The sequence below is a fragment of the Pogona vitticeps genome, chromosome 2 (genome assembly GCF_051106095.1).
Source record: "Pogona vitticeps strain Pit_001003342236 chromosome 2, PviZW2.1, whole genome shotgun sequence".
Classification (NCBI taxonomy): domain Eukaryota; kingdom Metazoa; phylum Chordata; class Lepidosauria; order Squamata; family Agamidae; genus Pogona; species Pogona vitticeps.
The window spans coordinates 127,205,215-127,230,045 of NC_135784.1; the positions used below are offsets into that span (position 1 = coordinate 127,205,215).

General features: G+C 44.3%; 1 protein-coding gene across 2 annotated transcripts in view; it reads left to right on the forward strand.

Moving 5' to 3' along the window:
- Positions 1-24,831, forward strand: part of CFAP52 (cilia and flagella associated protein 52) — a 52,660-nt gene that overhangs the window by 21,982 nt on the left and 5,847 nt on the right. For both annotated transcript variants that reach the window (XR_012083773.2, XM_072990393.2), the window contains exons 7-8: positions 22,761-22,861; positions 24,362-24,532. Coding sequence is in view for 1 of the 2 variants with exons in the window: in XM_072990393.2 (XP_072846494.2) it covers positions 22,761-22,861; positions 24,362-24,532 (272 nt within the window). In the remaining variant the exon portion in view is untranslated. The remainder of the gene's footprint in view (positions 1-22,760; positions 22,862-24,361; positions 24,533-24,831) is intronic.

The window sequence follows — 24,831 nt, forward strand, 5'->3', positions numbered from 1 at the left end:
TTGTTACAAGAGATTTTATCATTTAAATATATAAATGGATATCTTGGGTAGTGACATCTGATTTGACTGACTCAGTTTTAACTGATGGGTCTTGCTATCATGTACAGTAACTTTTCAGATATAAAATATTTTATTTGTAACCATACCACTTGTCTCATGCCTAAGCCAGGAATTGTTTGTAATGGAACAGTCCTTTAGGAAATACTGTTTTCTGGTAGATCAGAGACACAGTTGATAGGTTTTTGATAGCTAGGGATTTCTGAAGTGTTGCTGATGCCCCTTAAAAGGCTCTGTGTATAAAAACAACCCTGTTTGTGGATAAAAATTTCTGGAAAGAAAGAAAAAAACTGCCATTTGACTGATTATATTTGCACTGAAAGAGACTTCTGCCCTAATGTTTACTCCACACAAAGACTTAAATATCTGTTTATTTTTCAAGGACATTTGTGTATCTCTTAATATTTTAAATAAAATATATTGCTGTTTACTGCTGCGTAATTCATACCTACAGGCACTGTTGGAGGTGGCCACCTGCAGTAGAACTGGGTAGGTAGAGTTCCATGAGAAGTTAGTATGAGCAGTACCATACACTATTTGCAAGAAGTGGAACCATAACTAGTTCTTCTGGTCTGGTTAAAATCTACTCAAAGCTTGTGGGACACCCCTGTTTGTTTGTTTGTTTGTTTGTTTGTTTGTTTGTTTGTTTAACTAACTAACTAACTAACTAACTAACTAACTAACTAACTAACTAACTAACTAACTAACTAACTAACTAACTAACATGCCGCCCACACTACCCAAAGGTCTCTTTAACTACAGTAAAAAAGATAAAACGATTAAAATACAATTAAAATATATACTCTAAAAGTTGCCTTCAGGACGCACAGTTGATATTATTTCAATTAAAAATCTTCTGGAACAGGAAGGTTTCGTCTGGCACCAAAATGTCATTACCATCGGTGCCAGACAAATCTGACTCGGGATGGCGTTCCGTAGTCTGGGGGCAGCTGCGGAAAAAGCCCTTTGTCTACAAGCCATCCCTCTTACCTCCGTGAGGGAGAGCTCTTTCAAAAGATCTAGCCCCCTGGATAGATCTTAACTGCTGGGTAGGTTCATATGGAAGGAGGCGATCCTTTAGGTGTCCAAGCCCCAAGTAATTTAGGGCTTTATATGTCAAAACAAGCACTTTGAATTGGGCCCAGGCAGCAACTGGTATCCAAGGCAGACCTTTCAACATCACAATAATCCAAGTTTATGCACCAACCTCCATTGCTGAGGAGACTGAAATTGAACAATTTTATGAAGATTTACAACACCTTCTAGAACTGACACCGAAGAAGGATGTTCTTCTCATTCTGGGGGACTGGAATGCTAAGGTAGGAGTCAAGAGATAAAAGGAACAACAGGGAAGTTTGGCCTTGGAGTTCAAAACGAAGCAGGGCAAAGGTTAATAGAGTTTTGTCAAGAGAACAAGCTGGTCATCACAAACACCCTTTTCCAACAACACAAGAGGCGACTCTACACATGGAAATCACCAGATGGGCAACATCGAAATCAGATTGACTATATTCTCTACAGCCAAAGATGGAGAAGCTCTATACAGTCAGCAAAAACAAGATCTGGAGCTGATTGTGGCTCTGATCATCAGCTTCTCATAGCAAAATTCAAGCTTAAACTGAAGAGAGTAGGAAAAACCACTGGGCCACTCAGGTATAATCTAAACCAAATCCCTTACGAATACACAGTAGAAGTGAAGAACAGATTTAAGGAACTAGATTTGGTGGACAAAGTGCCTGAAGAACTTTGGATAGAGGCTTGTAACATTGTCCAGGAGGCAGCAACAAAAACCATCCCAAAGAAAAGGAAATACAAGAAAGCAAAGTGGCTGTCCAACGAGGCCTTACAAATAGCAGAAAAGAGAAGGGAAACAAAATGCAGGGGAGATAGGGAAAGTTACAGAAAATTGAATGCAGAATTCCAAAGAATAGCAAGGAGAGACAAGAGGGCCTTCTTAAATGAACAATGCAAAGAAACAGAGGAAAATAACAGAAAAGGAAAAACCAGAGATCTGTTCAGGAAAATTGGAGATATTAGAGGAACATTTTGTGCAAAGATGGACATGATAAAAGACAAAAATGGAAGGGACATCACAGAAGCAGAAGACATCAAGAAGAGGTGGCAAGAATACACAGAGGAATTATATCAGAAAGTTTTGGATATCCCGGACAACCCAGACAATATAGTTGCTGACCTAGAGCCAGACATCCTGGAGAGTGAGGTCAAGTGGGCCTTAGAAAGCCTGGCTAACAACAAGGCCAGTGGAGGTGATGGCATTCCAGTTGAACTATTTAAAATCTTAAAGGATGATGCTGTTAAGGTGCTACATTCAATATGCCAACAAGTTTGGAAAATTCAACAGTGGCCAGAGGACTGGAAAAGATCAGTCTATATCCCAATCCCAAAGAAGGGCAGTGGCAAAGAATGCTCCAACTACCGGACAATTGCACTCATCTCACACGCCAGCAAGGTTATGCTCAAAATCATACAAGGTAGGCTTCAGCAGTATGTGGACCGAGAACTCCCAGAAGTACAAGCGGGATTCCGAAGGGGCAGAGGAACTCGAGACCAAATTGCCAACATGCGCTGGATTATGGAGAAAGCCAGAGAGTTCCAGAAAAACATCTACTTCTGCTTCATTGACTATGCAAAAGCCTTTGACTGTGTGGACCACAGCAAACTATGGCAAGTCCTTAAAGAAATGGGAGTGCCTGACCACCTTATCTGTCTCCAGAAAAACCTATACGTGGGACAGGAAGCAAAAGTTAGAACTGGGGAGCAATTGATTGGTTCAAAATTGGGAAAGGAGTACGACAAGGCTGTATATTGTCTCCCTGCTTATTTAACTTATATGCAGAATACATCATGCGGAAGGCTGGACTCGAGGAATCACAAGCCGGAATTAAGATTGACGGAAGAAATATCAACAACCTCCGATATGCAGATGATAGCACTCTGATGGCAGAAAGTGAGGAGGAATTAAAGAACCTCTTAATGAGGGTGAAAGAGGAGAGTACCAAAAATGGTCTGAAGCTCAACAGAAAAAAACCCCTAAGATCATGGCCACTGGTCCCATCACCTCTTGGGAAATAGAAGGGGAAGATATGCAGGCAGTGAGAGATTTGACTTTCCTGGGCTCCATGATCACTGCAGATGGTGACAGCAGCCACGAAATTAAAAGACGCCTGCTTCTTGGGAGGAAAGTGATGACAAACCTGGACAGCATCTTAAAAAGCAGATACCTCATTTTGCCAACAAAGGTCCGCATAGTCAAAGCTATGGTTTTTCCAGTAGGAAGCGAGAGCTGGATCGTAAAGAAAGCTGACCGCCGAAGAATTGACGCTTTTGAATTGTGGTGCTGGAGGAGACTCTTGAGAGTTCCCTGGACTGCAAGGAGACCAAACCTATCCATTTTGAAGGAAATCAACCCTGAGTGCTCACTGGAAGGACAGATCCCGAAGCTGAGGCTCCAATACTTTGGCCATCTCATGAGAAGAGAAGACTCCCTGGAAAAGACCCTGATGTTGGGAAAGTGTGAAGGCAAGAGGAGAAGGGGACGACTGAGGATGAGATGGTTGGACAGTGTCATCGAAGCAACCAACATGAATTTGACACAACTCCGGGAGGCGGTGGAAGATAGGAGGGCCTGGCGTGCTCTGGTCCATGGGGTCACAAAGAGTCGGACACGACTAAACGACTGAACAAACAAACAAACAAAGCAACTGGTAGCCAATGTAATTTAAACAGAATCAGATTGATGTGTCCCCTAGCGGCCCCACCACTCGCCAGCCGCACAGCTTGATTCTGTACCAGTTGCAGTCACTAAAACATCTTCAAAGGCAGCCCCACATAGAGTGCATTGCAGTAGTCTATACGAGATGTTACCAGTGTGTGTGTAACTGTCACGAGACTCCGCTTGTCCAGGTAGGCTTGTAGCTTGTATAATTTCCGCAGTTGAAGGAAGGTGCCCCTAGCCACCGAGTCCACCTGGGCTTCCATAGTTAGACTGGGGTCCAGGAGCACCCCCAGGCTGCAGACCCTGTCGCTTAGGAGGAGTGCATCCCCATTCAGGGCAGGGAAATGGCCCTCCAGCCTGTCTGGTAAAGCACCCACTAACAGTACTTCTGTCTTGTCTGGATTGAGTTTCAATTTATTAACCCTCATCCAGTCCATTAACAGGTCCAGACACGAGTTCAGCACAGAAACCGCCTCACCTGGATTGGTGGAAAATGAGAGGTAGAGCTGAGTGTCATCAGCATATTGCTGACTCCTCAGCCCAAACCTCCTGATGACTTCTCCCAGTGGTTCCATGTAGATGTTAAACAGCATGGGGGACAATATTGAGCCCTGAGGAACCCCATGACATAAACTGTCCCCCAGCATCATCCTCTGGATATGGTCAGCCAGGAAGGAGTGGAACCACTGTAAAAAATGTGCCCCCTGCCAGCCTGTCCAGAAGGACACCATGGTCGATGGTGTTGAAAGCCACTGAGAGGTCCAGGAGTATCAACAGAGTCACACTCCCCCTGTCTCTCTCCCGGCAAAGGTCATCATACAGGGCGACCAAGGCAGTCTCTGTGCCAAAACCCGGCCTGAAACCTGATTGAAATGGATCCAGAAAATCCATTTCATCCAGCAGCACCTGGAGTTGCCCAGCCACAACCCACTCCAACACCTTGCCCAAATAAGGGAGGTTCGCCACTGGTCAGTAGTTAACCACTAGCCTTGGGTCCAGGTTAGGCTTTTAAAGGAGTGGCTGAATTACTGCCTCTTTCAAGGTGGTAGGGACCACTCCCTCTCTCAAAGAGGCATTCATGGCCTCCTGGACCCAGGTGCAACTCCCCTGGCAGATCTTCCAATTAGCCAAGATGGGCAAAGGTTGAGTGGAGTGGTGGTAGAATGGACAGATCCAAGCACCCTGTCCACATCCTCAGGTCTCAACAGTTGAAACCCATCCATTAATACTTGACCTAAACACAGCACACTGTACACATCCTCTGATTCTGCAGTAATGGTGGAGTCCAACCCACTGCGAATCTGAGCGATTTCCCCCTCAAAACGAATGGCAAACTCATCACAGCGAGCTGATGAGCAGTCCGGGACCTCCACCGGATTTCCCGGTTGAAGAAGATCCCGGACCACCCGAAACAGCTCTGCTGGATGGCATTCTGAGGAAGCAGGATGGCTGGAAAAATATGCCATTTCTCCAGCCGTATTGCTATGAAATAGGCCCAGTAATGGGCTCTAAGTCGTGTTCAGTCGGACTCCCAGCGGGATTTCCTCCACCTGTGTTCCAGTTGTCTCCCCTCTTGTTTCATCGCCCACAGTTCAGATGTATACCAGGGAGCTGTCTGGGCTCTATGTGCAGGGAGAGGGAGCTTAGGCGCAATCGTGTCAGCAGCCCGGGTCATCTCCCTATTCCATAGGGTGACCTGAGCTTCGACAGGAGTGCCAACCATATCAGACGGATTATCCCCCAGAGCATTCAGGAATCCATCTGGATCCTTTAGTCTCCGAGGGCGGATCATCTTAATAGATCCCCCGCCCTTGCAGAGGGGAGAAGAAGCTAATAGACTAAACTTGACCAGGAAGTGGTCTGACCATGACAATGGGGTCACAACTAGCCCCTCCAATCCAGGCCACCATCTTCCCATCCCGTTGAGAAAACCAGGTCCAAGATATGGTGCTTATCATGTGTCGGGCCAATGACTCGTTGAGACAGCCCCATGGTTGTCATGGTGGCCATGAGGTCCTGAGCCGCCCCAGTCAAGGCAGCCTCGGCATGGATGTTGTGGTCCCCCAGCACCAACAGCCTGGGAGTCCTCAACACCAGGTCTGAGACTACATCCGTCAAATCAGGCAGGAAGACTTTTGGTATGCAGCAGGGTGGGCGGTACACCAACAGAATCCCTAATCTGTCTCGCAAGCCCAACACACAATACAGGCCCTCAAGACCTCCTCTCACAGAGATAGGAATCCTGGTCAAGGAGATAGAACTCTTATAGACTATAGCAACTCCCCGACCCTCCGAGCGACATTGGTGCTGGACTGAGTACCTAGGTGGACACAGCTGGGAGAGGAGAACACCACCCTCCTCTCCCACCCAGGTCTCAGTAATGTATGCCAGGTCAGCACCTCATCCAGAATTACATCATGGATGAGAGCAGTTTTATTTTGTACTGACCGGGCATCCATCAACAGCACTGTGTGGCTCAAGGGTTTGCCGATATGGTCACCTGATACCATCTGGATGGGGGTAGGACTAGAAGAGGGGATAGATGTAAAATATCTTACCTCTCTTCTCCTATGTGGGCATGTTCTACCCCCACCACCATTCCTTCCCTCAATGGCTGCCCCCTCCAACACCCTCCCCACTTCCTGTTCCCTCAGACCCACTGTGGGTCTCTACGTATGTAACCTGATGGCAACTGATAATCACAATAAAAACCCCATGATGATGACTTGCCTGTACATTTTGGTATAAGTAGGTAGCAACATCCACAAAGCAGGCCTGTGAAACAGGGGAAAACATGGAGTGACAAGGGAGGAAAAGGACACTACGTAGTGCACCTGATCAGCTCAACCAACTCTGGTGATCAGTGGAGTGACAGATGTTGCAGCCAAATCACCCGCATACCCAAGCCTGTCGTAACTTTGAAAATAGCTAAAAAATACTGTAGCTCGGCATACTAAAGGTATTTGTAAATGATTATCCTAAAGTGGAAATTATATGTAAATATGAGAACTAGGCTACACAGAATAACAAAGAATTGTGTTTCACCTTGAAGGCTAATAAATTTATGATAGCATGACTTTTCACAGACACAGAGCCCACTTCCTCATATACAAGTGACTGTGTGTCCACTGAAGCTTGTGCTGTAATATTCATTCATTCATTCATTCATTCATTCATTCATTCATTCATTCATTCATTCATTCATTCATTTCAGATACTTGTATACTTAGAGAGAAGCACTACTCAGGGTGGTTCATTTTAACAGCATCACAGAACTATTTGTTATTTTGCTAAAACATCATCCCCCGGACCCCAGAAGTGATGGTAGGATTTTAGAAACAAGACAGTGCGGTAAATGGATTATTATTCGTGTGGCAGCTATATGATTGATGTACTATTGAAAGAAAACATATTATTACCATGTAAATGACATTAATGTGTTGAATCTTGTCTCAGCCTTCCTTTCACCTGCTTTTTCCCCCCTTCAGTTCTTTTCCTTCAGTTCCATTCAGGCTTTTGGACCCTCCCATGTCCAAAAGCTGGAGGAGATTTTGTTTGTTACTAATGTTCAGCTCCCATATTTATGCCTGTGTTGTGAGGTGCTAAAGATCTAACTCTAAGGAAGACTTTACCTTTTGCATGGTGGCATAGGTTAAAGTTGAAAAAAATATATAATGTGTGGTGGGAAGACACAATGCCTTTAGTGATGAATTCAGGGATACCTTGAATCTGAGCACTGGAGAGGGAGCGTCAAGTTTCTGCTATAAGTTCACCACATTTGGAAAAGTATATAATGCCTTACATGCCTACCACAAGCACTAGTGGAACCATTAAAGTGAAAGTGATTCTTAAGCTGGATTCTTGGTGGATCTCTTCCACAATGCATAGTGCAGCCTATCATGTAGAAAGATTTACACACAAGGTGTGATGATACAGGCAATTGTTTTTCTGTAGTAATGACATGGACACATCTCTGTATTTGGGAACTATCATAGAGATTGAGGCAAAGGGTAAAGAGGTATGTGTGCTGTGCAAGGGGAAGGGGACAATATAACTTTATTGTGAATTCAGATGAATTCAGTGACCAAACTGAGGAGAACGGGCAGCTTTCCAGCCTCTAGTCTAATTACTTAGTTGATAGACAGGGGCTGAAATCCAGTAGTAAGTCACAACTGTTGGTTCATTGAATCAATGGAAATTACAGAGGAGTTGACTCACCAAATGCCCACTGATTCAGTGGGTCTGTTCTAGTTCTGACTTACTACAGTACTAGATTTCGGCTAGTGTCTCCTTTTGTGTTGGCAAGCTCTCTAGCACTGCATAATGCCACCAATAAGCTGTTGTCACTCTGATGTAATAGTTCTTCAAAGTGGCTTCTATGAATCCACACCAGCTCCTGCACTGGCCTCTCGGAACTTTCTAGAGCTATAAGAAAAGTAACAAAGTTTGAGTTGCCCTGTATTGCGCATGCTCTGCCCGCCAAATCCCAGTTCCATTTTTTCCGCCAGCGGAGTTGGAACCTCTCTGTTAGAGCTGCGTTAAATAACTTATTTCTTGACCGTGTATTTCACCTGGAATTGACTTTTCGACTTCCCTATCTCTCTTGCCCTGATTACAGACCGTTTTGACTTCTCTTCTGCCTCTGGCGATCCTGCAAGTACCTAAATTGCTCCTAATTGCTACCTATTTACCACCCGCTGAGGTGCCACGCACCTACCGGAATTCTTCTATTATCACCTCAACTGCTTGTTTCCGGCCTCTCTTGGCTTATGTCACCTAAAAGAGGACCATTTAGCCGCTGTTTGTCCTGCTCTAGGAAACTTCCCTTAGACGGACATTCCCTGTGTGTTTTTTGTTTGGGAGAGATTCATTTAACTACCCACTGCAAACACTGCAAAGAATTTACCAAGGCTACTCTCAAGGCTCGCCAACAGCGCCTGAAATATTTTCTGTGGAATCAGACCCTATCTGCCTCACAATCATTGGACATGGAGTCTGCTCAATCCACATCCTCGGTCCGTTCTGAAGTAAAAGTAGTTTCTCCACCTCCTCTTCAGGCTGCCAAGGAGAAACCTAAGGAAAAACCTAAGAAGCCGACAACTAAGGAGGCACTGACCAGTTAGTCTGCTCCATCAATGTCCTCTGCTCCATCGACATCCCAGGAGCTGAAACAGAAGAAGACTGCGGTTAAACCTAAAACTAAGACCAAGGAACTCATCTTAGTCGTCCCTCCGGTCTCAACATCTCTCCCTTCACCTATACTGGAAGACTCTTCTCGAGACCGAGATTCCATGTCAGAAATGGGCTCCTCTTTACCACCTCGACAGGAACCTCCTGTTGACATCGAGAGGTCGCCAATTGCTAGCCAGCTAGAGCAAGCCATTGCTGGCATAGCTAATGCCCCTACTAGCCCTGTTTTAACCGGGCGGGCGTCTCGATCCCAATCTTCAGCGTCGGGATCTCTTGGCTCCAAGTCTCCTCCTCCACTGAGAGAGAGACCAGAGAAGCCCTTGGAGGTTCCCTCTCCTCAACGCCCTTCAGTGGATCAGGACGAGGGACCTCCATCGAAAAAACCTCGACATTGACATGGGCACAAACACGGCTATGGCTCTGGTGTTGAGAAACGCAGAAGACATCGGTGTTAAGATGACACCTCCTTCTCTGATTCGGATGACAATGCTGAGAGAAGAAAGTCACGCTGTCGACGTCGAAGAAGGGATTACTCTTCTGAATCATCCTCGACGTCGAGAGACCGTAGGAGAAGAAGAAAGAGGGTGCGTTATGCCTCTTCTTCGTCCTCAACGTCTGTCTCGCCACCAAGAAAACATCGACACAGAAAACATCTTGGTGTCGACAAACAGAAACCCTTGACGTCGACAGGGAAAAGAGCATCCACGTTGAGGGGTCTTAACTCCAATGATCAGCCTACAGACCCTTGACCATCTCAGCCTACCATGCCTCAGAGACCCTCCACTGAGACAGAAAGAGGACAACACCCTAACATTTTTCCTGTCTCGGATGATGATCATCAGGTCTCTGAAGACTCTTCTGACCAGGAAGAAGAATTAACATCTGAGGCTTCCCTAGAGACACCTCTACCAGGGGAACCCTTGGGGTTGGATGCTGCGGACATCCACCCTTCCTCACCATCTGAGGACTTTTCCTCCTACACTCAGATGGTTTCTCGGATGGCAACCACTTTAAGGATGGAAACTGAAAAATCACCCTCATGCGAGGATGACCTGATCTTTGGTGACATCAACAAGGAGAGGTCTCATCTTGTCAGTCTCTCCTATGTACCTGAGTTACTGGACCTAATTATGGAATACTGGGAGCATCCCGCTAATTCTATTTCCATGTCCAGGAGAACTGAAAACCTTTAACGGATTCATGGATCTAAAACTTCCTTCTTATTAAAGCATTCAGCTCCAAATTCTTTGGTAGTGGAGTCTAGTGCTTCCAAAATTCCTACTAAAGGGCATGCAACCCCTTCCAATAAAGAGGGTAGGAAGCTTGAAGTTTTAGGACACCGCCTGTACACTATGACTAGTCGCCCCGGAGGATATTTGACAACTGTGCCTCAATTCTCATGCTGAGGCTCTAACAGTTTCCAAACACCAACGTTTAGCATCCCGTCACATTGCGGATGCCACCGCGAAGAATCTGGCATCTATCATCACTTTGAGGCGTCATGCTTGGCTGAGATCAGCCAATATCATGGACAATATTAAAACCAGGATCGAGAACTTATCTTTCGATGCCTCGGGTCTTTTCAGCGAGAAAACAGACGAAATTCTTGAAAACCTGCACAAGAGTAAGAAGACAGTGAAGTCTTACCCCATACTACAACAGGCTGGAACTGGAAAATTTCTATGGCGTCCCAAATATTTCCAACAGCCCTACCAGCAATCCACTTCTAAAGCTTACCATTCTTTCAGGAACCAGGGTCAGCCAAGGTCTTCTCAGGCCTCTTCATCCACCTCCAGCTTCAAGCCTCAGTCAAACATTAAGCGGCAATCCTACAAAACATCTGGTAGGAAGTCAAAGCAATATCTTTGACTTCACCAGAACCATCTCAAATGTAGATCAAACAACCCGCCTGTCTCCTTATCTTCACAACTGACTCAAGATAACACAAGACTCCTGGGTCTTAAACATTATAAGCTCAGGTTACCGGCTGGAGTTCATAGAATTGCCTCCTCTAGGATGGGTCAAGCCTACATCCTTCAATCCCATCCTAGAAGAAGAGATTCTCACTCTTCTTGCAAAACAAGCCATCCAGAAGGTACCAAAGCAGGACATACAAAACGGGTTCTACTCCCCGTACTTCACGGTACCCAAGAAGGATGGCAGCCTAAGACCAATTCTGAATCTGAGGGACTTAATTACCTACCTCAAACCATGCCGTTTCAGGATGGTCACCTTAGAAGCAATCATTCACCTATTGAAGAGAGGAGACTGGTTTGTTGTTGTGGATCTAAAAGATGCTTATTTCCACATCACCATCCATCAAAAATACAGGAAATACCTGTGTCTAATCTTCATGGACACCATTTACCAATATGTGGCTCTTCCATTCAGCCTCTCAACAGCTCTGAGGACCTTCACCAAATGCATGGCCCTGGTAACAGCTTACTTCTATCTACAAGGGATACAGATTTACCCATATATCGACGACTGGCTGATTGTGTCCAAATCCGAAGCAAGAGCAATCAAGGACACACAATATGTTCTTCACACTCTGCAAGCACTAGGCCTTTCGATAAATTATGAAAAGTCCCACTTGGAACCATCTCAAGTGATGGACTACATCGGAGCAAGACTAGACTCAGTCCATGCTTGCATGTTTCTACCTCCAGAGAGCATATGAAAAATATGAAGGGCAGTCCTGAAGTTCAAGTTTCAGGGCAGAGTGTCAGCAAAAGTTGCACAACATCTTCTGGGTCTCATGGCATCAACAACTTGTGCCCTACCCCACACTCGTCTCAAGATGCGCTCCCTCCAGTCTTGGTTGCTCGCTCTTTTCAATCCTTTGCTAGACAGTCAGCACAAACGTCTAACAGTCACACCAGAGTTAGCAGAGCATCTTCAGCGGTGGACATTCCTACCACATCTCCTCATAGGGCGACCTTTTCGACCCCTGCAGTTGACACGTCAGGTTACAATAGATGCCAGTCCCCCAGGTTGGGGAGCCCACTGCGAGGGACACGAAATTCACGCTCTTTGGTCCCCTCAAGAAGCTTCGCTCCACATCAATCACCTGGAGCTGATAGCGGTAATGAAGGCGCCCAGAGCATTTCTCCCTCTGGTGAAGGGCAAGCGATACAGGTGATCACAAACAACACTATGACCATGTTATATATAAACAAGCAGGGAGGAACATGGTCAAAGTCTCTTAGGTTTCTAGCAGTCCACCTATGGCAGTGGTGCTACCATCAGCACATCTTTCCAGTGGCCATCCATATATCCACGACGGACAATCAGCTGGCAGACGAGTTGAGCCGCTGCTTGTTTCAATCTCACGAGTGGGAGCTCAATCAGGAGGTGTTCCTCAGTCTGTGCCACAAGTGGGGACATCCATCCATAGACATGTTTGCGACACCAGCCCACAAGAAGTGCGACAAGTGTGCTTCCCATGCAGGAAAGGGTGAAGGGTCACTAGGGGATGCATTTATGGTTCCATGGAACAAAGGACTCCTCTGTCTCTTTCCACCGATACCCATCATTCAGAGAGCCCTCATCAGAACACTTCAGATGGAAGCAGAGGCAATCTTCATTGCTCGCTGGTGGCCACAACAACCATGGTTCTCCATGCTCCTACAGTCAGTGATGGACAGGATAAGGTTACCCCTCCTTCCACATCTGATCACTCAGGACACGGGGAACATACTTCGATCCGGACTTGGAATCTCTCCACTTGACAGTGTGGAGGATTTCCCATCAATAACAGGTTATTGATAAAGCAAGAAAGCCAGCTACTAAGCTACTCTACAAATATAAGTGGCAAAACTTTTTCAGGTTCACCGAGGAGCGGAAGTTGCAATCTTCACCTGTGGCCTTGTCTACGCTCGTTCTCTATCTTCGACACCGGTTTGACCTAGGGCTTTCCAAATCTATCTTAAAAGTTTACACCTCAGCCATTGTTGCCTTTCAGCCCCAGGGCTCTGAGTCATCCAGGTGGTTTTCGCATCCCACACTAAAAGCGTTCTTCAAGGGTCTGTCTGAGACCTCCTCTAAAGAAACCTGTATCGCAGTGGCCTCTGCAAATGGTGCTTCATTGTCTCACTCGCCATCCTTTTGAGCCCATGCCGTCCTGTGACCTTCGATTGCTCTCGTTCAAGTGGCCCTCACTTCTGCTCGTAGAGCTGATGAGTTGACAGCACTTCGTGTTGACTCCCCGTACCTTCAATTTTTCAAAGACAAGGTGGTGTTACACCCGGATGTTTCTTTCCTCCCTAAGGTGGTTTCCGAGTTCCACTTTAACCAGCCCTTAATACTTCCAACTTTGTTTCCTGATCCAGTTACCGATGTTGAGCGCATGCTCCACTCTTTGGATGTTCGAAGAGCGTTGGCTTATTATGTCACTAGGACTAAAGACTTTAGGAAAGTTCAAAGATTGTTTATCTGTTTCTACAGTCAGCGTAAAGGTTCCGCTGCCTCTTCTTCTACTCTGTCCAGATGGTTGGTTTCCACCATTTCTCTGGCTTATGAATTGCAGAACAAGCCTCTCCCTGAAGGTCTTAGAGCTCATTCCACCAAAGCTGTTGCCACATCCATGGCCCTGCTGCGAGGAGTTGACATCCAAGACATTTGCAGAGCAGCAACCTGGTCCAATGTGTCTACCTTTGTTACACATTACAGACTGAACCTCCAGGCCAAGAATGAAACCAAGTTTGGGAGAGCAATGCTTACTACACTTCTGCAGTTACGGCCCACCTTCCGGTAAGTGAGCTTGTTAGTCACCCACTGGTGTGGATTCATAGAGACCACGTTGAAGAAGGACAGGTTACTTACCTGTAAACATGGTTCTTCAAGTGGACCTCTATGAATACACACATCCTGCCCAACCTCCCCACCGTCCGTCACTGTATGGTCGAGTCCAACTCCGACTATGTGGCGGGCAGATGGAACTGGGGTTTGGCTGGCGGAGCATGCGCAATACAGGGCAACTCAAACTTTGTTACTTTTCTTATAGCTCTAGAAAGTTCCGAGAGGCCAGCGCAGGCACTGTTTTAACCCATTGGTGTGTATTCATAGAGGTCCACTTGAAGAACCATGTTTACAGGTAAGTAACCTGTCTATTTGTGCCCCAATAAGTATGTGACAATGTCTGAGGGAGAAAGGGCATGAAATAAAGAGATTGTGCAAGGTCATACAACAAGTGATGTTGATTTCAGAAGCTATTTTTGTAGTGATTAATCACCTATTGAAGAGAGGAGACTGCCACTCTAATTTTGCTTCCATATTCATACTTTAGTGCTCTGTTCATTTTTCAGAAAGCTGTTTAAATGAAGATTTTGCATTTGTGTTACCTTTGGTTCTTCTTTGTTGTATTTCCCTTGCATATCAGTTTGTATATTCAGCATGTGCAGATATATATCTGATGCAGATGAGGCAAAAAGACTGCCCCTAGATGATGTGATTTTTTTTTTTAAAAAAAATAATTCTTGAATGTATGGGGTTTTGTTATCAGTAACAGAATCCTGAAGGGGTTTTCTGCTCCACATACCAACATAATTTAGCTGGACCTGGGTACTGTATACTAGAACATAGTGGTGACGTTTTCTACCATGCTTCAGACACAAACAAGTGGGTCATAGATTGAATCAAGCCTGAACTTTCTCTGAAAGCAAAACTGATGAAACTGAGACTGTCATGCTTTGGGCACATCATAAGAAGGCAAGTCTTATTGAAAAAGATAATACAGTGGTGCCCCGCATAGCGAGATTAATCCGTTCCGGATTAACCGTCGCTATGGGGAAACATTGCTATACGGAACGGAAAAACCCATTGGTTCCAATGGGGCCCAAAACTCACCATTCTGCAATGTTTTCCCATCCAGCCGCCATTTTCGTGCCCTCGGTAAGCAAGGGCAGGGCGCGAAAATGCTGTGCGTGGCCATTTTGGGTGTCGGGCGGCCATTTTGGAACCGCCGAACAACTGATTAAAAAAAATTGCTATGCGAAAATCGCTTTGCAACGATTGGTAAGCGAAACGCTTACCGATCGTTGCAAAGCGATTTTCTGCCATAGAAAGCATTGGTATGCGATCACATTAGCAATCCCAAAAAATGGATCGCTATGCGAATTGGTCGTTAAAGGGTGCGCTCGTTATGCGAGGCACCACTGTAATGTTAAGAAGAGTTGAAGGTAGCAGGAGAAGAGGAAGACCAAATATGAGATAGATTTACTCTGGGAAGGAAGTCATAACTTGAGTTTACAAGAGGAGGCAGGGTTGTTGGGGACAGGACATTTTGGAAGTCACTCATTCCTATGGTTACCTTAAGAGGCAACTTGATTGCACGTAGCAACAAACCTGGCAGTACAGTGGAAACTGAATCAATGTCTGAAATCAGAAAAGAAGGGCAATTTAACTACAGTTCAAGCCTGTTAAGAAGGAGATATTTCTGGTGACTGTCTCAAACCAGAATCAATTGTTCTTCTTCGTGGCCTCTGTGAATGCACACAACTAGGTTGTTCTGTGCCTATGCAGGATGTCTCGGAAGTTTCTAGAGCTTAAAGACATGTGATTAGTAGGACATTCCCATGTGGAGTGTATGCTCTGCCCTCCTAAGGTCCCCTCAGTTCCTTTTTGCTGCTGCTTCAGTTGGACCTGTTTCGGAAGGCTAGAGCGATTATTGAGATCTTTTACTGCCTATTTACTGATTCTTCCAATCATTTCTTTCATTTTCTATTTTAATCATATCTTTGTTGGATGTTCCCCTGAAAGTTATCCCTTTTCAATTTACCTCAGTGCTTTTCCTTTTTACCCGTGTTTTTTCTCTTCCTTTCCTCCTCAAACCCCCATCACCATTTTTCCCTTCCTTTTCCCCCAAACCTTTTATGGTCCCCCCAGGGCCTTTCAAGCAATGTCTGCTTTGCATGAATAAGATACCGCTTACCGACGGTCACGACCGTTGCCTTTTTTGCTTAGGGGAACAGTACCAAACACCTTCCTGCCCCAAGTGTAAAAAGCTTACAAGACCCACTCCAAAACTACGCCTGCAAAGACTTCGCTCATACCTTTGGGAAAAGTCTCTCAATCCAGCCCCCCTGGACCCACCAACATCTCCAACTCCGCATCCAGAGCGTCGAGAAATCACTCAACTGATATCAAGCCTGACGATTCCATCACCTCTTCAAAAAAGCCTTTCAAAGTCCGCTTCAAAATGAAGCTCGATGTCCATGTCAAAAACTCCAATTTATCCTGATGGCTCATCTAGGAAAAAGAAGGTTAAGATCAAACCTAAGAAAACTAAGAAACCTGCGAAATCGACTCAAATAGATCTACCTCAACCAGGGCCTCCATCACTGACCCTTGAGGAGTCATCTAGAGATGCCCTTGGCTCAATTTCGGATAGAGAGGACCCAACTTTAATGTATTTGCGAAGGCTTTCACGGCCGGGATCTAATGGTTGTTGTGGGTTTTTCGGGCTCTTTGGCCATGTTCTGAAGGTTGTTCTTCCTAACGTTTCACCAGTCTCTGTGGCTGGCATCTTCAGAGGACAGCACTGGCTCAGGCTGCAGCTTCCATCACCAGCCTTTCACCGAGTACTGGCCCATCTCCGGCTGATGTTCATTCCAGCCCAGCCTCGGCCCATCCAAGCCCTAGATCTTCAGGGTGGGCAATATCTATTCAGGTCTCTGGTTTGGAATCGTCTCACCAGTCTCCCCGCAAGCACCGGGTGAAGAGACGACACCTTTCTCCAATCCAATATGCCCCTCCATGCAGGGAAATTTACTATTATCATGAACCATCTCGATACACAACTCAAGATGACTATGGGGATCAGTACCACCACTACGACCCTTACTATCATGAAGACCAGACTGAGCATGTCTATTATGATGAACCAAAAAGGGTGAGATATGTCTGTCCACCCCAATACTCACCTTCCATATCACCTTCACCGTCATGACACCGACATCGTTCATCCATGATGTATGTATCCAACATCCATTCACCATACATCAATCCCTACGAAATCAGCTCTCAAACACACTCTCCCAGTACTGAATTCTCTACTACAACCCAAATGAGCTAAGCACTCTTCCAGACACTCTTGACATCATACATCTCTCCAGGTCACCACCACCTACAAAGGACTACCCCTCCTGACATAGAACAGCGCTCGGTATCAAGTGTACCTCCACCATCACAACCATCTGCATCGGTAACCAAACCACAATACCGATCACCATCCTTATAATCTTCTCTTTCTACTTGTAGCGAACAGCCCTGACCTCACCTGCCCGTCACTTCAGGACATTGAGGTGTCTCCATACTCAATTGATATTACAGCAGTAATATCTGGTGGCAGCGAAGAAGAGTGAGATCCTTGTGAAGGCCAGGGGAATAGGGTCTTCAGAATTACCCACTAATTTACTGACTTCTGATGTGGGTGAAAACCATCCACCATCCCCATCAGAGGATTTCACATCTTATTCACATCTAGTCATGCAAATGGCAAAGTCTTTACAACTGGATATTGAAGAACCACCACCTCAAAAGAAAGACCTGGTCTTCGATGACCTCAATCAGGATAAGACAACACCCCTTAGTTTGAGTTTCATCCCAGCTATGCTTGATTGGGTAAAAGAATCATGCGACTTCCCTCCTCACTTCAAATTTTGAGATGCGTTGAAAATCACTACAAAACTCACAGCCTTTCTTTCAGCTTTTCTCTCCAGACATCCAATACCAAACTCAATTATTGTGGAATCTAATCAGTTGAGAGCACGTATTAAATTTTCCATAGTTCCCACCAACTGAGAAGGAAGAAAGCTAGACATTCTCAGGAGACGTCTCTATTCTATCATGTCATTTATCATGAGGGTCGCTAATTATCAAGCCACTATGGGTGTGTATTATCGCCAGCTATGGGATAGAGTTTTAACTATCATTCAAGCAGTCCCAGACGCCACCAAGAATGAGGCCTTAAATATCCACACTGAGGCCTCAACTCTGGCTAAACAGCAGATAATTGCTTCCTGCCATACCACGGACACGGCCTCCAAAGCTATGTCCATCTCTATTGCCTCGAGGTGCCACGCTTGGCTGAGATTGGCTGGTATCTCAGATGACACTAGGTCAAGGATAGAAGATCTTCCATTTGATGGTGCTGGCCTTTTCGATACTAAAACAGATAAAGTAATGGGTAATCTTCATAAACTGTCAGTGTCTCATACCAATTCTGCTCTTTCCCATTCGGACTTTCCACGGCACCAAGAACCTTTACCAAATGCATGGCACCAGTCGCTGCATACTTCTGACTTCAAGGTATTACCATATTCCCGTACATAGACAACTATCACGATGCCATCAGAGCTACCCAACTCACACTCAATACTCCCCAAGATCTCGGACTCAAGGTAAACTCTGCCAAGTCCCATCTCGAACCCTCTCAGACTGCCACCTATATTGGGGCTTTTTTCGACTCCCTACAAGCCAGAGCCTTTCTCCCTTGAGACAGAATCACCAAATTAAAGTGAACCATTTGACTGTTCCGATTCCTAGCTTTGGTATCGGATCATCAGGCCCAGCACTTTCTCGGGCTTATGGCTTCTATGATGGCTGTTATCCAGCATGAAGGCTCAAAATGAGATCCCTACAATCATGGTAATATGCTCTTCAAACTGAGAGTGTTCTTTGGATTTCCCATACCATACATATGCATGCCATCCCATCTTTAAGTCGTGTCCTTCTAATTTCAACAGCCTTTGATTTTCTAAAGTTATCCATTCCTTAATCCAAGTCATTGCACATGCCTTGTAATATAGCAACCAGTTCGGCACACCCACTCCCCCTCTTTCTTTCAGGTCTTGCTACTACTAATTTCAAATTACTTTCCTTGAAAACATCATTCCTTGTAGCAGTTACATCTGCTAAATGTGCTAGCAAGCTTGCAGCCCTCAAATTGGACCCACCTTTCCTTCAGTTCCACCCTGATAAGGTGACCCTCTATTGTGATGTATCATTTTTAATCAAAATTGTCTCTGAATTCCATCTCAATCAACTGTTGATTTTACCAACTTTATTTCGGTCTCCTTCTACACCTCTCGAGCTCATGCTCCACATGCTTGATATAAGACGCTCTTTGACCTTCTTCATTGATAGAACTAAATCATTCAGAAAGTCTCCAAGGCTCTTCTTATGCTTTCATGGCCCTTATAAGGGTGCCACTGCTTCACCTCAAACTCTCTCGCTGGATTGTCCAAACTATCTCATTGGCATATGAGCTCACAGACAAAACACCTCCTTAACATTTAACAGCTCATTCCACCAGAGCGCTGTCAACTTCTATTGCCTTCCAGCATGGAATAGAACTTCCTCACATCTGCCATGCAGGTACATGGTCTAACCCATTGACTTTTGTGAGACACTACTGTCTTGATATCCAGGCAAAGAATGCTGCTGCTTTTGGCAGAGTGATCTTTACATCGTTTCTACCGTGACATCCCACCATCTGGTAAGTGAGCTTTTCAGTCATCCAATTGTGTGTATTCACAGAGGCCACGAAGAAGAAATAGAAGTCTGTTGTTGTTGTTGTTGTTTAGTCATTTAGTCATATTCGTCTCTTCGTGACCCCATGGACCAGAGCACACCAGGCCCTTCTGTCTTCCACTGCCTCCCAGAGTTGGATCAAAGTCATGTTGGTAGCTTCGATGACACTGTCCAACCATCTCGTCCTCTGCCGTCCCTTTCTCCTCTTGCCTTCACACTTTCCCAACATCAGGGTTTTTCCAGGGAGGCTTCTCTTCTCATGAGATGGCCAAAGTACTGGAGCCTCAGCTTCAGGATCTGTCCTTCCAGTGAGCACTCAGGTTTGATTTCCTTCAAAATGGATAGGTTTGTTCTCCTTGCAGTCCAAGGGACTCTCAAGAGCCTCCTCCAGCACCACAATTCAAAAGCATCAGTTCTTCGGTGGTCAGCTTTCTTTATGATCCAGCTCTCTCTTCCATTACATCACGACTGGAAAAACCATAGCTTTGACTATGCGGACCTTTGTTGGCAAGATGATGTCTCTGCTTTCTAAAATGCTGTCGAGGTTTGTCATCGCTTGAACCATGGTTCTTCTAATGGTCCTCTGTGAATCCACACATCCCGTCCATCCTCCCCTCTGTCCGTCTCGTTGTCCTTGATATAAGCCTTGGACAGCGGCAGACTCTTATAGAAACTGAGGGGACCTTTGGAGGGCGGAGCATGCGCTTCACAGAAGAACGTCCTACTAACCACATATCATTAAGCTCTAGAAACTTCCAAGACGTCCTGCACAGGTGAAGAAAAATCCTTTTGTTTCACTGAGGACCACTAGAAGAACCATGGTTACAAGTAGGTAACCTCTCTTTCCCTTATTTTAATATATGTTTGTATTTTGTTAAGGTCTCCTTTTCAAAAAAAAAAAAAAAACTTGTGCTGAAGTTGCATGTAAAACTGTAGGTCCAAGGAAGTCTATTAAGACTGTGGAGGTTGGCTCTCAAGAGAACTTCCTTTTTCTGATCTTCCATGGTCTGAAAGCAAGTGGATAGGGTCCACAGGTAGGTAATGCATTCTTCTTGAAAAACTCACCCTTTACATATATAGAGTAGTGGAAGCAGATGAAGAGGAGGAGGGATGGTGGAAAACAAGAGTGCACCATCCTTGTGTGTTTATTTTAGGCAAGTTTAATAATGTAGGACACATAATAATGGGCTCAAGCTATAGGAAGCGAGATTTAGCCTGAATATCAGGAAAACCTTCTAGAGCAATATGAAAATGGAACCAGTTACCTCAGGAGGTGGTGAGTGCTCTGGTGCTGGAGGCATTCAAGAGAATATTGGACAACAATATGTCAGATCTGCTTTGATTTGGATTCCTGCATTGAGCAGAGGGTTGGGCTCAATACCTTTATAGGCCCTTTCCACTCAGTTATTCTATGATTCTAAAAGCTGAAGAGAGCTCAGATTGCCATGTTAACCTGTTCCAGTGGGTTACACACGAGGCTGCCTTTTGAAGTGCACAGCTACAAACAAGGACCAGAGACACTCATCAGTGGCCTAACTGGGAAATGGTGGGAATGGTGAAATCAAGAACCCTGGTGTTTTCCTTTAGAACAAAGCTGATTTTCAGTTCAACCAACCATGTTTATTATTTGTATTGAAAGCTGCCTTTCAAGTATTTGTGCCATAAATGTTATATATTCAGTCAATGTACCACTCTTAATATCTTTCACTACCTAATTCTTTAAGCTCATGCTGAGATTGCTTTACTTCAGCATCTTATCTGTTTGTTAATTCTTGTTTTATGACACTTCATTTGGTTTGGAACACCAAACACCATATGTCTTTTGCCCTGAACATAAGAAGATGCAAAAAAAACCCCACATTTCTTTTCTCCCCTTTATCTCTCCCCTCTTCACATACCGTATTTTTCCGTATATAAGATGCTACTTTTCCCTAAAATTTTCCTAAAAATTTGGGTACATCTCATACACAGAAGTAAGCTGAGAAAAGAACAAAATGGCACATACCTTGCCTCTGCAAACAGGCTTGCTTCAGTCACGAGGCTTAGCTTCCTACAGTCACAAGCCTTATGGAACTGATGTTAGCTGATGCTGTACAAACCAACTGGAACACACCTAGTTGGAGGTGGAGCCTGTAGGCAGTGCTGAGATTCAACAGGGACTAGTAATGTCTGGGTGTTCTGAGCCCAGAGGCTGAATAGTCAAAGCTACGTTTTCTTAATTTTGGGGTTAGAAAAGTGTGTGTGTGTGGGGTTGTCTTATAAACAGGGAGTGGGGGGGGTCTTATAAACAGGGATGTGTTATAAATGGAAAAATACGGTACGTGTATACATACATGTACAGATGTTTCACATCATTAATTTTTCAGTCTGCTTCATTTGAAAGGTAATACTACATTAAATTCATCTTTAAGGTCTAATTGGTCTGCAGGATATCAGTATGGTTACTGATATGGACCTGAACTTAGTCAGAAGGCCCAGCTGAACTAAACCCATTTAATCACTTGCTGAATGGTGAGAACATTTATGTAATGTCCACTGATTCAATGGGTCTACCCTAGTTGGAGCTAACAATTGAACTCAGGTTCTGTTCCTACTGACAGAACATCTGGAGAAGGATGAGTCTGGATAGCAAGTATGTGTGACAGAATAACATGAGACTGTTGTTTTAGCTTTTGTTTTATTTTCTTTTAAATTGTGTGATTTTGGGTTAAGAATTCTAGAAGGTGTTTCATTTCCTCTAAATTTTTTAAACTGCAGGATGAAAACATTGACCCTTCCATATATTTGATAAAGTACTGATAAAACAATCCTTCAAACAAGTGTACTTAGTAGAGATGGGTTTTTTAAATACTGTATTTTTATACATATTCATATGTGTATACAAGTTGTATACAAATACCCACACACAGCTGGATGTAATGACTCACACGTCCTGCTGCAGCACTGATCCCACTCATCCTTCCAATTGCGTCTGGAGAACCGCTCCCTTCCTGCTCGGCTGGCGACTCCAGGCAGGGAAAGGAAGGACGAATACGAATACCCCCCCCCCCATCTTTAGTACTTAGAAGTAAGCTCTACTAGGTTCAATGGAACTTATAGATAGAATTGTGCAGAATTGCATTAGTAATTTGTCTATATACCATCTCTATGAGCCAGATAGGCACTCTGTTGAGTTATCCATCCAACCTGCAGAAATGCAGTGATTTGATAAGTATTTAAATATCTAAATCCTGGTTTCTTCCAGGGAGTCACAGCTTTGCTTTTGCTGGCGACAGGTGACCTCGTCATTGGCACTGGCACTGGAATTATAGCTCATTGTTCAGGATCCGGCTACAAAATAATCAAGTGAGTTTCTGAACATTCATAGATAAGGTTACGCGAGGTTTCACAACTTAGTTGTTGACATTGCAGAAATAGCAACTTATTCCACAAAATGGTAAAATGTTTGTGAAGTGTATGCGGGCGTGTTGTTGTTGTTTGGTTTGCACCTGTTGTAGTTAGACACTGCTGCACTGAATTTGACTGAGTTCAGTGTAATAGTGTTTGCTAGGATATTCTGCAGCCTCAGTTATTGTATTTAACAGGTAGTGAAGTATGATAAAATAATATCCCATTACAGTGGGGGCTTGACTTAAGAACGGCTCGAGTTAAGAACATTTTGACTTAAGAACTGCTCTCATAGGAAAATATTGACTTGACTTAAGTACTTAGATTTGAGTTAAGAACTGAAAAAAAACCACGTGGGAGGCAGGGAAAGTGCAAAATTTGAACTTTCAGTTAACTGTTGGCCAGTGAAAAGGGTGCCTGTCTGCTTCCTCACTCCTCCCAGCGTTTAGAGAGTGGATTGGGAGACAGTCTTCGGACTGCCTGGTACTGGACTGCCTGGACTGTATTTTCCCTGCCTTCCCTGAACCTTTCTTGACCTAAGAAAAAAAGAAACAAAATATCCCCCTCTAGTGGTCGAAGGCGGAATAGCAGCTTCCCATTAGTTTCTATGGACGGAAAAGAGCAGATACGGATCAAATGGTTTTCAATGCATTCCTATGGGAAATGCAGATTTGACCTGAGAACTTTTTGACTTGAGAACCGCCTTCCAATACGGATTAAGTTCTCAAGTCAAGACCCCACTGTATTTCTTCTGCTGGAAAAGTCGAGTCTTATTTAAGAAAAGACTGCTTTCCTTTATATCTGTTTCTAGGATATCTTGAAGCAGATTTTCAGGTGGACCATGAATGTGAAATTTTGCTGCTGCTTTGTAAGCAAAATAGCTATGGAACAGAGAAACTGATCTGTAATAGAAATCAAAGTCTGTCAAGCCAGCTTCAAAACAGTGTTGTTGAAAAGAAGTTTTTACATGCAGATTGTTGCTTTTCTTTGCCAGCATCTAGTTCAAAATTCAGTTCTAAAGTACAACTTTGTTAAAATTTATTAGTGTTATCCAGTTGTGCAAAAATAGAGGGGGCAGATCTAATTATTAATCTCAACAATGTTGAATCTAATGTAAGTCCCATTGATTAAATAGATCTGTTCTGGCTGGATTTATCCTGTAATAATCACCAATTTTAGTTAAATTTAATGTTCTCAACATCTGTTTTCTGAATGTGACTGATCCTTTTTATTTAATATATAATGAAGTTGCATTAATATAGTACATTTCAGTGTTCTCTAATCTCTAAACATAAAACATGTCCTGATTTTTCCAAGGTCCTGCCACAAACCGTTAGTGAAAGAAGGATAAACTGCAAAAACAAAACAAAACAAAAACCTTGAAAAGCAAGGCATGGGAGGGAGGATTGGTCAGAATAGTAGTCTCTGTCAGTACAAAACTTTGCTTTGGCTTTATAGGAAAGTTCAGTTGCAAGGTGCCGTCACATCCATCACACCACGCGGGCAGGGTCACCAGTTTTTTGTGGGCACTGAAGAGTCGCAGATTTACAGGTTCTCATTTTCAGACTTCAAGGATGAGCTTATAGCTACCTGCCACAGTGAGGCCATCCATGACATCATTTTCCCTTTGTAAGTGTAATCCAAGTATTCTTCCTTTGCTACAGAAATGGAAAAAGCATTGTATGTTTGTGTACCAACAGCACTCTTAAACTGTGAGTCAAATTAGATTTCAATGAGGCCTAGCATGAACCCATTTTCTTTTGGACAACAGGATTGTCTCAGAAATATGTGCCTCAACAATCTGACTTGCATATGATGCCTGTGTTTACCTTCTAGGGACCAATTAAAAAAATAAAACAAAATGCAATATATTTAGGTGGAGAAAACTATACGCCATGATAAACAGATAACCCTTCATCATCTGAGGG